The 17,520-nt window shown below is 39.9% G+C and overlaps 1 protein-coding gene and 1 pseudogene across 4 annotated transcripts in view; one reads left to right on the forward strand and one right to left on the reverse strand.

Annotated features, from left to right (window-relative positions):
* The window catches only part of LOC149084670 (uncharacterized), a 183,596-nt gene that overhangs the window by 57,427 nt on the left and 108,649 nt on the right, over positions 1-17,520 (forward strand). The window contains exon 1 of one of the 4 annotated variants that reach the window (XM_089235090.1): positions 4,986-5,216. The exons of 2 other annotated variants lie outside the window; for them this stretch is intronic. Coding sequence is in view for 1 of the 2 variants with exons in the window: in XM_089235088.1 (XP_089091214.1) it covers positions 10,716-10,783 (68 nt within the window). In the remaining variant the exon portion in view is untranslated. Of the gene's footprint in view, positions 1-4,985; positions 5,217-10,532; positions 10,784-17,520 lie in introns of those variants that run through there. One more of the 4 variants, XM_089235088.1, reaches the window with a different exon arrangement.
* LOC149084671 (5.8S ribosomal RNA) lies at positions 3,926-4,041 on the reverse strand (annotated as a pseudogene; the record flags this gene model as incomplete).

Below are 17,520 nucleotides of genomic sequence, written 5' to 3' on the forward strand. Positions count from 1 at the left end.
TCAGGGCAGTGCATGTAAATGAGCTGGTATTACAAGCATCATTGCATTTGTCAAAGTGCTACTGTAGGAGACGTGTAGCTTTGAGACATTCTTCTGGCAATTATAGAAACTTCATGAACAGCTAACAAGTAAAAATCGTATGTTTAGGAATTGTTTCGGAACATCAATGCCGAAACGAGCTCCAAAATATGAAATGCCTCTATTTGAAAAATATATAAGAAACTCGTGTTCCTTTTGAGAGGAACACTACCCAACCGTACATGCACCTTGTGTACATTCCTCTGCGGAATTTCTAACGAATCGGCACATGCCGGAGAATGTGTGTTCTGAGTGTCTGTTTGGCCCCTAACGTATTTACGTTGTCGAGTTGCGCTTGTTTAGCGTTCATGCTGCAATCTGTCTTCCATTTTCTGAAGTAAAGATGGAAATGCGTGTATTTTCACGTTACGTCAGTATCGTGTTGTAGGTCTGCCTGTACTCTGCGGAGAGACTTTTTTGAGAGCAACACTGCCAAATAAATTGTTGAAGACCTTTTTTTTTTGAAAAAAATATTGATATAATCGGATGCTGTACATGAAATTATTTTATGATTATGGTGACCATATTTGGTCGGGAAAAATACGGGCCATTTGGGTAATACTGTAAATACGAGATATAACCGATTTTCGCCAAAAGTATTGTCAGCAGTAGGCGACATTGCCAAATGTTGTGTATAAAAAATAGCCTTGGTGAGAAATAAAGTATTAGAAAATCGCTCTACAGCGATTTTTGAAATATATTTCAAGGGTAAGAAAAAACTCAACAAGGCAAGTGAGTGAAATGAATATTTACAGTTCATAATATGTAAGAAATGCAAATTACATTCATCCTGCATTCGAGTAAAAATTGAGAACTAAAGTAAGCTTCACTTAAAAAAAAAAAACGTGGAAAAAACGAGCATTATGTAGGAAAAGAAGTCGAATAGGAGAGAATTCCGAGAAAATACGGTTTTGTCCCGTATACGGGTCATGTCAGTTAGGAGCACAGGTCGGAGTGATCAAACTTCTAATAAATACTTTTTTGAATATCAGTTCATCAATAAAGCAGCAGCCAAACATTGCCTCAATGCCACGAGCTCTACAATTCTGGAAATTTCATGAGAAAACGTCATAAAAACTGAAGAAAAAGCTACAAAAAAATGAGTCGTTATAACCGAGTTCCGCGACACTCTCGTCGAAGTTATAAGCAAGATTAATTAATATTATTCTCCATTTGCCCGGACTGCAAATTATAGACATTACATCCGAGATGTTGTTATAACCGAGTTTGACTGTATTTGAAATAACATCACAGATTTTTTTACATCATGGTTGGCAATATTGACGTTTCGAAATACTATTTCTTACATTATTCGACCATGAATGCATTAGAAAGCTGATTCATAGCCGTTTTTGGGCCAAAGACCTGTGATTAGATATTTTCTATCCGTGTGAATAGCTGATAATCTTCGTAAAAGTCCCGTTGGATATTTTGTATTTAACAAATTTGAAATTATTCAGGTTCAAACTTTACAAACCGGTCGGTCTTTCAACGGTAGGGATTCTCAAATTTTTGCATTCCCAGAATCCTTGAGTTAACCCTCATTTTTGCTTAATAAATCACTAGCTTAAAATCATATCAACCTATAAGTATTACATGTATACCATGTAGAAAAGTATGCGTTTTACGATTTAGTTAACACAAGCTTACACGCGAAACGGTCTTTTCAGGATAATTTCCAATCGAGGTCCCTATCCAAGTACTTTTACTTTTACCCCAGCATTGACTTTTCCAGCAAAAAAATTTCCGTTTCCTTTCACTTTTATTGTTAAAAAAAACAAATGGCTGCACTTCTCAAACACGGAACACGAACAACTCCTCGTGTACTTGTGTGTTGCGTGTTTATTACCGCGATATTATGTGCTGGAAACGTTGATATCCGTTTTACCGAGGCAGACTATCTGAAGAAATAGGAAGTTGTTAATGTCATTCCAACCATCAAGTTTGTTAGGTTAGAATTGATGAATCACCTTCGGAGTCGTCTGATGTGGCACCTCCAACCAACCAACCAAACTGTGTAAAAATGAACTTAGCGGCACATTTACAGATCACCTAAGGTGGCCGCGGCTCAGTTCAAGAGCACTTAAGCGGCCTGTGGCACATTCATGCTGTGCAGTTCCACATCACTTAAATGACCCGCGGTGTAGTTCAGCACCTCCTATAGAGATAGAAGGCCTCCGCACGAGTTGCCATAAACGTCATTCAGCCAAGCAAGTCTTCCATATTTTTAAACACAGCGTCCTATTTCGTTTCTTATTATTTTGGCGTAGAATCTTCCTGATTGGCTCACAAAAATCGCATGGTGATTGGATGTGGGGCATAGAAATCGCCAATTCTGATCCCGAGATCGTTTCTTTTCCGCGCAACGATGATAATGGCACGAGCGGGGAATTTTCTTCCCTGAATATTCTGAGGGGGAAATGGACTACTTACTGACGTCACAAGCAGCGTGCGGAGGGGGGGGGGGGCTTCTATCTCTAGGAGGTGCTGTGTAGTTCCACATCACTTAAGTGACCTGTGACATATTTACAGATCGATGAGGGACACCCGACATAGTTCTAGAATTCTTATGGGGTCCGTGGTTCATTTACACATCGCTTAAGTGGCCTACGGCCCTTTTCCAGATCAATTAATTGATGGGCTGCACATTTACACATCTTTTGGGTTACCCGTGACTGATCCGGAACCGAGTGGCACGTGGGACAGTTCCGGAGCAGTTAAGTGACCCGTGGGATATTTCCGCGTCACTCAAGTGGCTCGCGGCACATTTCCAGATCATTTAAGGGGTTTGGTGCACGGTGTTGGCTTCCCATGCTCTCTTTCCTGTGTGAAAAATATTCCACATTGTCATTTTAGGATCTCAATTTATATTTATCAAATACAATGGATATTTTCATACAATTTAACACAAGCATTTGGGATTTTGACTGTTAGTTACTTTTTTTCTCGAATTTTGACTCCAACAACGTGCAACTTCTTCAGAAATCACAAAAATTTACACATATTTTGTGCCACAAAATTGTTTTAAATAATTTTAATGAAAAATCCTCGTATTATAGTATGCAACACCATAGTGTTGAAAGACGCTCAAAGTTTCAGCACATTCGAAGGAGTGGTGTTTGAAAAAATGTTCCTTATCTAACGAAAAAACTTAGTTTTGAGAAAAGAGCATTTTAGTGGAAAACGATAGCATTATATCAGAGGTCTTCAACCCTTTTCCAGTCGCGAGCACTACCTGAACCCATCATCAAAAGAAGAGCACCCTTACAACAAGTTTGACGCACTACTACATGATATTCAATCCTTGAATGCAATTTGTACAATGTGTTTAATTGGAGCGTTGACCAAGTGCGAGCACGAAATCGGACACGAACGTCAAGCACTCTGGTTGCTTCAGGGAGTGCCGTGGTGCTCGCGAGCAACGGGTTGAAGATGCCTGGCATATGTATATGACACCTGCCAGCAGTTTATGTTAAAATATTTCTAGTACGAGTAGAATATAAACTTGAACGCAGTTAGAAGCAGAAAAAATTTCGTAGTATTTGAAAATTGAAAAATCCGGGGAGGGAATGTGTGTTTTGGAAAATTTGCGTGCACCAACCCACTTAAGTGACCCTCGGCACATTTATAGATCACTCAAACCACCCGCGACATATTTACAGATCACTTGAGTAGCCCGCGACTCGTTTTCAAACCAATGAAGTGGCCCGTACAAACACCCCCTAAAGAAGTAATCTTTTCTGGGGGGGGGGGGGTGTTGTTCCGTCCGCCCGATCTTAATCGGCCGCGGCTTGAACTCTCTCAATGCGTAGGTTCGGGACTCGGATACCGTGTTCAAGCATCATCCGACCCTCACACGGGCGAGGCCCCCGGGCAGCGACTGGAGGACGCTATGCGCGTTCGAAAAGTGAATGCTCAATGTGTCCTGCAATTCACACCAAGTCTCGCAAATGGCTGCGTTTTATTTTGTATTTTCTTGTTGTTTTTTTTTGACACAAAATAAAGTGCTCCGGACTCTGCCACGAAGCTGGGCTGTATCAACACCACCTATAGAGCAAGGCCTCCTCACGAAGCTCGTGACATCACTGAAGGTAAGGGTCCATTTCACCTATCGCCATTTGATATAGCAGGCCGACGCATGCGATATCTTTACTTTCTTTTTGCAGTATATCCAATGGCAATAGGAGATATGGCCTTCTTCATTGACGTCACGAGCTTCGTGCGGAGGCCTTGTTCTACAGGTGGCGTTGGCTGGATGAGATCTCGGCAACGGGATAAGTCCTGGCGTTCGTTCATTCATTCGGAGGGGTGTTGCCCCGTACTCCCCTAAATGTTGAGCACCCTTGATTTAATACATCTTCTCCCAATTCAGAGAACACAAATCAATTTTTTTCCCATCAAGAAGAGATAAGTCATCCTTATACAGTCATATAAATCGTGCCCGTGGACACACACACACATTCTCCTCTAGAAACTTGTTTCTCTCGCAGAATCTTCAAGAGCTCCTTCAAGAATAAAAATAAATAAATAAATAAACTATTTAACCAACATGTCAAATCGAGAGAGACGGATCGCCCCTCTTCTTTATCCATCACCGGCGCTAATTTTTTTTCCATTTTTTTTAACTCTTGGGGGATGTTTGTTATAACATTTTATTTTATTTTTGGTTTTAAATATTATTATTAATATTTTCCCCCCCTGTATCGTGTATTCATAACGTGTTCAACTTTTTCCGTCCAACTCCACGTGCTTTGTTCTCTTTCCCGCTATTGGCTGGGATTTCTCTGCTGCTGCTGCGTGCTTCTTCTTTCTGTTCAATTGATGGTGTTTTTTTTTTTTGTTTTTTTTTTTGTGGCTGCCAGAGACTCTGGGGCCCTGGCGATCAGCAAGAGCCTCTTTCTGGGCACTTGTGTTGCCGTCGGAGAGATCATTTGTGATGGTGGTGGTGGTGCTCCGAGCGCTCGTTGGAAGAGAGAGACGAAGATTGTGCAATAATTTCAGTGTGGATTGTTTTCGCTGGCTGTCATTTAGAGTTTTGTGTGCGTGCGCGTGTTAAAAATTTGATATGGATTGTTTTTATCGTTATTGGATTAAACTGTTGTGGGGTCCAAGTTTCAGCTAGGATACCGTTTTAATAAGTAAGTTTGTGGAATTTTTGAAATTACGCCGCAGATTTTTTCCAAGGAGTTACTATAGGTTCATGATGATTTAGACCAGCAGTATTGAGTCTTTTGGAAATTGCGGGCTAGATTAAAGCTTCCCACGATGCCTGCGGGCTACCAACTCATTCTTAGACAAAGAATTAAACAAAATTGTTCAGATATACTTTCTTTCATTAATTTTGGAAAAGTTTTAGATTGATTATGTTTTTTTTTACATTAATTCTGAAGTTGTTTTAAAAGAAGATTCTGAAATTTCTCTTTTGGGAGAATTCTAAAATAATTTCTTTCAATACATCTTTAAATAATTTCTTTCAATACATCTTTAAATAATTTCTTTCAATACATCTTTAAATAATTTCTTTCAATACATCTTTAAATAATTTCTTTCAATACATCTTTAAATAATTTCTTTCAATACATCTTTAAATAATTTCTTTCAATACATCTTTAAATAATTTCTTTCAATACATCTTTAAATAATTTCTTTCAATACATCTTTAAATAATTTCTTTCAATACATCTTTAAATAATTTCTTTCAATACATCTTTAAATAATTTCTTTCAATACATCTTTAAATAATTTCTTTCAATACATCTTTAAATAATTTCTTTCAATACATCTTTAAATAATTTCTTTCAATACATCTTTAAATAATTTCTTTCAATACATCTTTAAATAATTTCTTTCAATACATCTTTAAATAATTTCTTTCAATACATCTTTAAATAATTTCTTTCGAAAATTGTGAAATAATTTCTTTCGTAAATTTTGAAATTTTTTTTCGGGAATTCTAATATAATTTCTTTCAATTTTCTGTATGTTGAAATTACTTCTTTCGAAAATTCTGACTCTCATTGAGTTCTCTAGAACTCCTTGAAATTCTCTAATTATGAATGTCAACTTTTCACTCCTGAAATAATTATATGAAATCAGAGGTTCCCCAAAAAAACTTCCAGCTCCCTGGGTGTCCTACTTTGTTGAGACGACCCTGATAGTCAGGGCTTAACAAATCTCCCCAGTGCCAGGTTGCATTGGTGACTAATAAATTGGTATTGGCACCTAAAATTTTCTACGTGTAATTTCTGTCTCAGGCAAAAGAAATACGCTTGACTCTAAAAAAATATTTAGTATCAAATGCACACCGTTAATGGTGAATCTGAAAAAGCATTTCGCGCAATTTTAAATATCTCAGTACGGTATGTGACTTTTCAGTAGCTCGATCATCCGCGATGACTTAACAACACTCGTTGGTGGCTGATTCAAAAACAGATTAAAAGTCAATGACTGATGATCGAATTGTTCGGTTATGATTCAGATAATGCTGTCGTGGAATATGGAGCTATCATGAGTTTATTCATGTAATATAGGTTATAAAATAATCGAACACAATGAGAGAGTGAGGAAGAAAACCGTCAGCGTGATGAATGATGGGACACGAATTTCAGGAAATTTATCAATTTGATTGACGTGGTCAATGACGAAATTGCCATTTTTCCAGAATGAGTAAGTTGAATTGTAGATTAAACCAAGATGATCGAGGAAAAAACCTACTGTAATCACTAAATCGAAGTTTAAAGACAGCACAAAATTTCCGAAATTCATGTCATCGCGTGCATTAAGCATGTAGGAAGGGGGTCACCAAGAAAAGTAATAAAGGGGTAAAAAAATCCCTTTGGTCTGATTTCTTAAAGAAAAAAAATTGGGGACTTCTCTTGTTTTTATCCGAATTTTTTTTCTAAAGAAATTTGGCTGAGGCCTGAATTTTGTTTTTTCGTCTTTCAAGCTCTACCATGCATATTGTGACTAGGGCTTGATAAATAAATAAAAATTATATATGTGCCAACAATATATATATTTTTTCCTTTAGAAGAAAGGTCCAAAATAATTTTTCCCGACTTTTCTGGGACTTGGTGACCCAATAAGTCCGGGAAGAGGTGGAAAATATGAAGCCAATCATTTTAGACCGTTTTTCTTCGATTTGTCCCGCCCTGATTTGTACGTAAGAGAACTTTTGTACGCGTATCTCTCAATGGCTCTTGGAAAGGGCTTCAGCTCAGAGGTTCTGTGTATGGACTCTGAATATTCAACACTATAAATCTTCTAGAAAAATTAGCTTAATGAGCAAAATGTAGAGCCGACTCCTGCCCCATATCCCTACCAACCCTCTTATTCATTGCAGTATGCACTAGGACCTCACCGAGTCAGTGTTTAACAACCTTTTTGATATCGCGGAGCCCCCCCCCGCCCCAGTTGCGAAGTTGAATTTCAAGCCGCCGCCACCCCCCCCCATAAAATCCAAAATGTATTTTTAAAATTGGCAAATCATAGAAACATTGAAGTAATGAAATACTATTTCACCACACTAAATGTGCATTCATGAATGAGAGAATGATTCCGCGGACTCCTTACAATACACTTACGGTCACCGAGGGGTCCGCGGACCACAGGTTGAAAAGCACTGCACTGCCGTATCTGGGGGGGGGGGCGAGGCGCTTCCTGTTCTCACCTTGAAGATTTTTTTGATGAAATAAATTTTCAACGAGCAGTTCGCAAAGTTTTTTAAGACAAGGGGAGAGAAAGTTCCCACGCCGAGGATCCGTCGAGACAACAATTAACATAATGATAGACACCATTAGTCAGCTCGTTGATGACCGAAATGTTCAGTTTCTATAAAGACTCGGTTACTCATATAGCATTCCTCACATTCAGCTCAATTAGCCCTTGTTGTGCAAGGAAAGGGCCCCGTGGATCTTTCCGGATTAAATAAAAGTCCTATATACAAAAAAAAAATATTTCATACCTGTCATTTATATTTTTTGTAGTGTGGGGGGAAATTACGAAATCCGTTGCAATCGCAGGATCCGATCGGTAATTATTATCATTTCTGCTGACCGCAAACCGCTTGGCTCCTAGAGGATGATATCCACTTTACGGGTTGCCTACTCTCATGGTATCTTCCATTACATGGCTGATTGCTGAAATGTCTCACGAATTACAACTTGGTTTGTAGTGATGATACCATATTAGTTATTAGATTTCGATCGATTATTAGAAATCCACAATCGTAACTATTCAACCGCATCGTTAGTTGAGGTTCAGACTACCACTTGGACGCGAAATAATCTGAATTATCATTGCTCATGCATTATTATATTGCCAACTTTGACAGGAAAGAGTGGGAGGCCCGACTGTGGTGAGATAGCCCTTAGCCGTGATAATAGGCAAATGCCCCACTTGCCCTTGCGGAAATCAGATTACATGAATGTATTTAATTTGGTTCAACAGGAGTTTTTTTGGGGAGCTCAAGAAAATAGCCAGTGAATTATCAGAGGTCTAACAATACTCAAAGAATCTCATGAGGCTCATTGGAGAGGCGGCGTAGTTTCGGCGCCCCTACGACGTATAAGCCGCACCAGTGAAATTACCGTAACTCGTAACTGTATTCCTAGCCAAATGCATTAAAAATTAGTTTTCATTGTGAGTTATTCCATCCGGCATATTCAGAGATTGAAATTTCACAGACAAGACAGTTATTTTTTCCCCTGATATCTGAATCGCCCCCCCCCCCCCCTTCCTCCTATAGTGACTCCGGGTTCCGGGTTGCACAGCCATAGAAGAACCACCCCTTACTCATTGGAAATAAAGTATTTGAATTAAGGATTTCTAAGTAGGGGTGAAAATATTTTCGTAATGCATAGTTTCTTTTTGAACTTATAATACAAAAAAAGAAAAGAATGCAATCGCTTAATGCAGTGGTCCCTGACCTATATGTGCCTAGCAGGGTACATGCAGGGCCATATTCACGCATGCGCAACACGTGCATGCACGGAGCGGAAATGATTGAGAAGCGAGATATATATCTTCGATAGAAAAGAAAAGAAAATACATCTGTGTTATGAATTCAAGGTTTTCAAAGTTGGTATGTAAGCGTAAGTTGGGGCAGGGCCTGATATTCCCTTGAGTAAGTGTGGTATTTGCTCAGGCAGGGCTTGACAAAGCCCAGGTGCTAGATCGATCACCATGGCCAACTAATTAAATCTACATTGGCGCTTGAAATTCTCTTTGTGTGATGACTAAATGTAATCTGAGGACGAAATTTTTTGCAAATTTGTTTAAAAATGTTTGGCTCCTAGAAAAATTTGCTGGTGCCTAATTTATTTTTTGATTTGTCAAGCCCTGTTCCCAGGAGCCCCAAAATTTGAACAATATTTGTTCACTAATTAACCAAAGATCTTTTACCCCTATCGTGGCCAAGAACATAAGTCAGACACCATAAGAGAATAAAATATTTGGCAGAACAAAGGCGTAAGTTCAGTAAACGCACTCCGGACCCAGCCCTAAGGCCGCACAAGCACAAAAAGTGTAAGAGATCACAAATATTGGACGAAGTGCATTGTGTGTATATCCAAATGGAGGCAACAACGGGTGCCAATGTCCAAATTTAATGTCGAGAGCGGCCTACTTCATTTATTGTTAGTAACAGCGACTAGCATAGCATAGCAAAGCTATCAGTCGTTCCCAGATACCCACGAAGATTGTTGTGGGCACCGTGAACGAACGTTTTGCTCAACACCAGGAAGTTCAATGTTTCTTCGTCCATTCTAAGTAAGTGTCAAGCACCAGTAACTGAACCGAATCAGTCTTTCGTGATCCGTCCATCTCGACTGGACTTGATCCATTCTCACCTATTGTGTTTTCTTTATTACCAGATTTGTAATAATTATATTTCCACCATTGTGTTCTGTACAAACTATTTATAAACTGTTTCTTATTTTCTCTTCGTTAAGCTATTTTTTTTTTTTTTTAATGACATAGTTTTTGTGTTCCCTACCTTAAAAATCTGACTAAACCTTTCGTGAGACACACTACCGTCATCACCGATTCGATGACCGTCCGATCGGTCGTGATCGGCCGATTGTTCTTTGCCGTGTTTTGAGATAGCTCATTCCTCCCCCCCCCCCCTCATTCCAACATGGCGGGTGGCATCAATTAGGGGGAGGAGCAAGGGGTGAGTATAACTATGTGAGATAGATCGATCTTTCTCTTGTTGTTGTGCGTATGGTACGCAATTGCGTGAGATCGCCAGCCAGCAACAACGATATTATACAACAACAATCCGGTTCCACACACGAAGAAGAGAAAAATGGCCGTTCGTGCAGAGAACTTAAACGGCCCTTAACTCTCATTTTTCTACTGGTCTGGGTCGTTGCGTTGTGATCTGATCGGGGGATGGGGAGGGAGATTGGGGGTCCGTTCGCCATCATGTTCGCGATAATGCTATGGCCAGAATTACCCCGATGGACTGACCGACTGCATTGTTCTGCGTTGCCTTCTCTCACGTTCCGAAAATGTTCTCGCATTCAAACAGGAAATCTTGGTGGTCGGTGTTTGTTATACAGATATCAATAAAGTGAAATCACGTGGAATTATAATGGCGATGCGCTTCTCGGAAGTATATCGACAATAAATACCCGATGATGCTTCATGGAATTATCTTCGAAGGAGATGGAATTATATCAGTTCGAGGAACTTTTGTTGACTCGTGAGTAATTCAAGTCCTATTCGATCTTTTTAGAACCGAGTTCAGTATCTTACTGTTGGTATTCTGACTGGTAGGAATAATAAGACATTATTTTTGTAAAGTTATTCAATAATTTCTTTGAGTTATCTCGTGATTGGGGCGCATGAAAAGCAATATCCTCCAGCCTCTAATGACTTCTGTTTTTTCTACGTCGAGTCTCACTTTTTTTCCCGAGTTTTTTGCATTCAGATTTTAAGCGAACTAAATAATAGGTGTCCAACTGGCTTTCCGTGGGAGCTTCCTTGGGGTTCCGTTGTATCAAAAGTCGTGAAAGTTAAGAAAAAATGTGTGTAATATTGTGGAAAATACTGTATACTTCAGTATTCATCCTTCTCATTTGCTTGGGTTTTGTGCAACGGTGTCCTTACTATCAAGGGTTCCGCGTGAAGTAAAACGTGGGGAGACCTCTGAACGACACAACATAATTTTATCAACATCGTTCCACTGATGATTAAATGGTGAATTCAGCAATGACTGAATGGTGCCTTCTCCAGAGATTCAATGGCATATTCTCCAAGGATTCAATGGCATATTCTCCAAGGATTCAATGGCATATTCTCCAAGGATTCAATGGCATATTCTCCAAGGATTCAATAGCACATTCTCGTGGGGATTCGATGGCACATTCGCTAGGAATTCAACTTCACATGATTTAATGATACAAATTTTCTAGGAATTCAACGTTTCATGATTCAATGAGACAAATTTTCTAGGAATTCAACATTTCATGATTCAATGAGACAAATTTTCTAGAAATTCAACGTTTCATGATTCAATAGCACATTCTCTAGGAATTCAACGTTGCATGATTCAATAGCACATTCTCTAGGAATTCAACTTCGCATGATTCAATAGCACATTCTCTAGGAATTCAAATTCGCATGATTCAATAGCACATTCTCTAGAACTCTAGGAATTCAAAGTTTCATAATTCAATAGCACATTCTCTAGGAATTCAACTTCGCATGATTCAATAGCACATTCTCTAGGAATTCAACTTCGCATGATTCAATAGCACATTCAACTTCGCATGATTCAATAGCACATTCAACTTCGCATGATTCAATAGCACATTCTCTAGGAATTCAACTTCGCATGATTCAATAGCGAAATCCCTTGGAATCCAACTTCACCCGATTTGATGGCACATTCTCTAAGAATCCAATGTCTTACATTATTTGGCAGATTCACAGTGATTCATCTCGCCCGTGATCTACGTTACATTCCTCGGAAATTCAACGGTACATTCCCCATGTATTCAATTTGATTATTTAACTGTACAATCCCCAGTGAGCCAAATGACATCGTTCACAATATTCCCTAACGTTGCGATGTTAATTCCTCGAAGAGTAATGTTTAAGGGGGGGTTTGCATGTGCTGTTTATAGTAGTATTTCAATGTAATTTCTGTAAAAAGTCCACAACAAATTCTGTAGCAGTCCAGTTGCGCACGAATGTGAATTCGCTCTGTCCTCTCGGACTAAATTGGTAATGAATTCACAAAATATTCCAGAGAACGGACTTGGGTCCATCCCCCCCGCCCCGTGAAACTATTCTGTTGTATGTATATTCATTCCTACGTGCAGTAATGGACAAAGCGTTTCTATTAACTTGGATCATACCGTAAACTCTCTTAATGCAGAATGGCTCTAGGGGACCAATGTTTGCGGAATTCCTCCCGAAACTAGCTCTCTGTGAGGATATGCCAGAGCTTCCTCTCTTTAAGTTTGAATGAGGAGAGTACCATAATAAATAATGTCGTGAACTTCATGTCAAGGGAATTGAGTTTTATGGGCCGTAAAAAAACGGATCCTATGGACGGCCGTTTTTCTTCGCTGTAGATCAGTTTGCGTTCGAAGACACCAAGATAAAGCTGAAGGTTCAAAGTTCAAGAGATTTTTTTCCGCCGTTTTCCACTCAGCGGGCCTAGATGTTTGCAACTTGAAGATGGCTGGATATCCTTGCGTAAGGTGTTGCGGCAGCCGCGAAATTGGTATTGTGTTTTGTATCCTGCTGTAAAAGGGCATATTTTTTAAGTACCTGAGTCGTTGGTGGATGCTAGATTTGTATGCACATCTTGTGCTCATTCATTTCCTATGAATTCTACTTTCGCTGTCAATTTTTCTCCTCGTGTGTTTCCTCCAATCGTCCAACAGGTGGCTTGAAGCGCGTTACTTTTGTGATACAGTAAAACCTCGCTACAACGATGCTTTATATAACGATATATATAAACATCCCTCTACAACGCTATTTTTTTTTTTCAAATCTTGTTTGGAATCCCTATAGTTTAGTGTTAAAACTCCTCTCGATACGATGTTCTTTACTATAATAAACCCCCTCTATAACGATATTTTCTGAGGAGATTTTCAAAAACCGCTACAACGATATTTTTTCTATATTTTGCTCGAAATATCCTTCAATATTTTTAAATTTGTAACATCTTAGTTCTTTCGAGGGCGTCTAATAATATCGGTATTTGGTACCACTTGATCACCGAAAGTGCTGACGAAGTTTTCGGTATCGCTGTTTCTTGTGTGATACATCGAAGTGTATTGCAATAACCAACTTTGCAAGACCAATACATCTAACTACATTTTGTTTACAACAAATCAATTGGTTATTTTTTGCGGCGAATAAATGCTCAAAAGTGCGTGTTTTGGTGAAGATGTCAACAACAGCATAAATTTGATGGCAAATGATAATAATATCGCCGCTGTGGTGGTCGAGTGGTTATAGTGACGGACTCGCGATGCGAGGATCCGGGTTCGAACCCCACAGTGGTGGTCGGCTGAAGTTGGTTTTCTGTGGTTCCCAACTTCAAGGCGCAAATGCGAGCCGATCTCCCCGTTAAAAAGTCTCGCCACAGAGAGCAACAGTCCTACAACGAAAAATCATTCAATCATAACACTTCACTCATAGTTTGAAAAACTGGTGGCAGATGGCAGCACTACACATAACAAGCATTACAGAGACACAAAAAAAACTTCACGCCAGGTTTCACTACACGTACACGCACATTCCCGCATGTACCAATTCGTTGGGGGTTCCGCGGGGGGTTGTGGGCGAGGTGCATGTGTGGTGTAGTAGTAGTAGGTAGGGTAAAAAAGGGGTTCGGGGATCCATGATGTCTTAAGTCAGCCACCTCGTTGGGCAATTTGCCTGTTGTGGCGTTGTATTTGTATTTGTTGCCTCTCGATATAACGATAATCCCTATACAACAACGGTTCGGAAATTTTTGTCACCCGCGGCTCCTTTGCCCAATTCATGATTCATCTACGGCTACCCAGAATGCGGGCAGGGCCGGTTCAAGAACATCACGAGACCTCGGGCAAAGAAATGCTCTGTTCCCCTCCCACCCCCGAGCCACCCTAATTTAAATCCTGTATGGCAGTGTTTCTCAAAGGGTGCGTCACCAACCTTTGTCAGGGGCGTCGCGGCGAGTTGGAGATGTCTCGATTTCTGTGCTTATTTATACTTTGAGGTGTTTTTTTAAAGTAAAAATATCTACTAAAATATGCTGGGGAGCCGCAGAGGAACCATAAATTGTCCAAGGAAGCCGCGAGTGACAAAAGTTTGAGAACCATTGCTGTATGTTTTTGAAAGCGAACGAGTTTTTTCATCTGATAGATTAATATCAGGCCATCCACGCTTTATTTATGCAGTTGGGAGCCCGGGATGTGCCCATGCGTTAAGAACCAAATATTCCTGTATGGGTTTTCAGATGTTTGATTTGGGTGTTTTTTCTTACCCCTCCCTCAATTGAGAGGTTGAAAGGGTTCTCGTCTCTAAGACGACGACGACTACTACTACAACCATACATACACCTCGTAAACATTCCTCCGGATAATTTCCAGTGAAAGTAAAAACGTGCCAAGACGTGTGTTCTGAGTGTATATGTGGCCAGAGTTATGTGTTTCGTGCTCCTAGTGTGGTGCTGTCACCTGCTTTCCATATTTTAAAGCTCTTCTGAGACTATCTCGCTTTACCTGACGTCTATATGGCTTTCCAGATGCTATTGTTGATTCATAGAATCCTTTTTTGCATGGTGAGCCATTGCCCGGGTTGATGGGTTCTAGGACGGGGTGGGTGATGTGTCGGGGGTTTCATTGTCCATGTATACAATACAACATTACACACATAACAATAACAAAATACATACTGATAGAAAAACAACAAAAACAATTCAAACAATATAAGAAGATAAAAAAACATATAGAACATGTAAAACACATCAGTCCGGCCCCGCTTAATCGGATATCAACGATTCCAGCACACAATATCCGATTGAGCGGGGTATCCGGTTATGAGGGGAAACAATTCAGTTGCCATTTTACAACGTTAGTATAGTTTGTGTATTGAAAACTGGTGAAGGATCAATATTAATAAAGCTTCTCGAATGAATCAGACGTCAAAAATGAAATGAAAATTATATTTTACTTCTGAAATCAGCCAGATTTTTACTTTTCATTAGGAAAGTCACTCCCTCTATCGGCTCAACAAGGAACAAAGATAAAATAATTAAATTTACGTATTTTGTGAAGACACACACAACTTCAATAAAAACATTATGTGTACAGTATAGTGCAGTATAGGTGGTGATGTGCATTTACAGTTGACATGTGAAGCATAATATTCGATTCGTCGAAATTATTATATTAAGCGGGGGAGAACTTCAACATTGTTTCTGTGAGAGACATTTTGGTGCCGGAGGATTTTATCCGGGTGCGGGGTATCTGTTTATCCGTTATCCGATTAAACGGGGCCGACTGTATTGTATTTTGTGGCTGCCACACTGCAGTTGGTCATGCCTTGAGTTTTTGACCTTTGAAGACCGGACACACCCCTCTTCCCATCACAGAGAGATATCGAAGCGTTCCCGAAGGATAGGTGCATCCGGAAAGTTTTATTAAAAACTTTGACATGACCACCTCAGACGAAGGCAGCAAAATAAAATAATTTACATAAAAATTGATCGTCAACCCCTGAAGTCATATAAAAAATATGAGTTTTTGACCGCCTCTCGCGATGGTTCTGATAGGCGCGATATAGTGGATTCGCCACATATGCCTATGTGACACAACATTTTCTCTCTGGCAAGTCAGGAGAAGGGATTGCTGACCAACCCTGGGTCTCGGAAATCAACAGTGATCCTTTTTTTTTTTTCAAATATTAAACAGTAGTTCTCAAAGTGTGCGTCGTCTTTGTTCATGGGTGTCGCGGCGATCCGGTGATATTGATGTTTGCCGGTTCGGTGCTTTGAAACGATTCTTTGTTAGACTATTCTGAGGAGCCGCGGACGGACGTTAACTAGCTGTACGTTTTTGACTACCAAACTACTATAGACGTTGGGTGACGAAAGTTTGACAACCACTGTTTTACACTATATAACTTCACTAAAGTATCGATACAAGGGGGGGGGGGCTGAATGTTTCCCGTCAAAAACTCTTGCCTAGGAGTTCATGTCAAGGATGAGGGATGTACCTTCCATGCCTTTCTGTACCTTCTAAGATGACATTTACTATTTTTTCTTCCATGGATTAAGATGGTTTTTTCTTTCTGATTCAGGCTGTATGTGCCTAATGTTGCGACACCTATTTTTTTGGTTCATGCGAAAGGATGAAATTAACACACAAGAGTCATTCGATTGAATGAGATATATCTTTTGGATCTGCCATTGTGAGAAAGAGATGTTTCCTCCTCCTTGATAGCCTTGATCGCTTCTTCTGAAAGATCTAACCTCAACAGTTATCATATCTGATCTCTGTTTCTCTCTCTTTATTTCCACTGTCAAGATGCTTGAAGAATTATATCGAAATGCGTTTGTCTGACCGCTGTTGTCTGGTGGAGTCTGAGTCGTTAATAACCAGCCTCCGTTAACAGTCCATTCGATATGTGACATCTCTGTCCATTCCCAAAGGGGTCGATAAACTGAAAAAGCTGACATTGGGTAGGTATATGTCTAGATCAGCGTTTCTAAATCTGTGGGCAGCGAACCACTTCTGTGGTTCGAAAGCAGGGGCGTAGCCAGAAATTTCGTTCGGGGGGGGGGACCAAAGTGACAGAACAATGGATTTGGTCATCTTTTCCCCTTTTTTCGGTCATTTTCTCACATTTCGGGGGGGGGGGGACCAGACCCCCAAGTCCCCCCCCCTCGCTACGCCCTTGTTCGAAAGGATGGCTCGGGTAATCAGCAGGCAGACTCGATGAACTAATTCTGATTGAATGGAATAATATTCAATAGTCATAGTTGATATTATAGTTAATACGTCGGGGTTCGTAATTAAAAATTATACCTTCGTACTTGCGGAAACAATATCTGGATCGAAGAAAATGCGGGAAATTGCGATCCTAACTCCTGATTGGTGCCAAAAAATGCGATTTTAGAAAAATTTGCGAATTATTGCTAAAAAATTGCTGAAGCACGGGGAAATAAATGTGTTTCGCAAAGTAGGCAATATCGGCAGAAGCTTTGGGTTTAGTATAGGATCCTATGAATGGAAACATTTTTTGAAGGAGGGGGGCGATGGACCAACAATTTTTTTCGAACCAATGTCCTAGATTGATTTAGACTAGACTCGGCCATCACAAAAGAGAACTCATTAGGTTCTAGGTTTGAGTCCTAGGATTTTTCAAGTGTCGGCCGAGAACACATTAAAATCGCATTTGAAGGGCGTAAATTCGCACTCTACGTAGAGTCTG

Source organism: Pholcus phalangioides, unplaced genomic scaffold, assembly GCF_987345545.1.
Source record: "Pholcus phalangioides strain wild (caught in Gottingen) unplaced genomic scaffold, Ppha-v1.0 ptg000008l_1, whole genome shotgun sequence".
NCBI lineage: Eukaryota > Metazoa > Arthropoda > Arachnida > Araneae > Pholcidae > Pholcus > Pholcus phalangioides.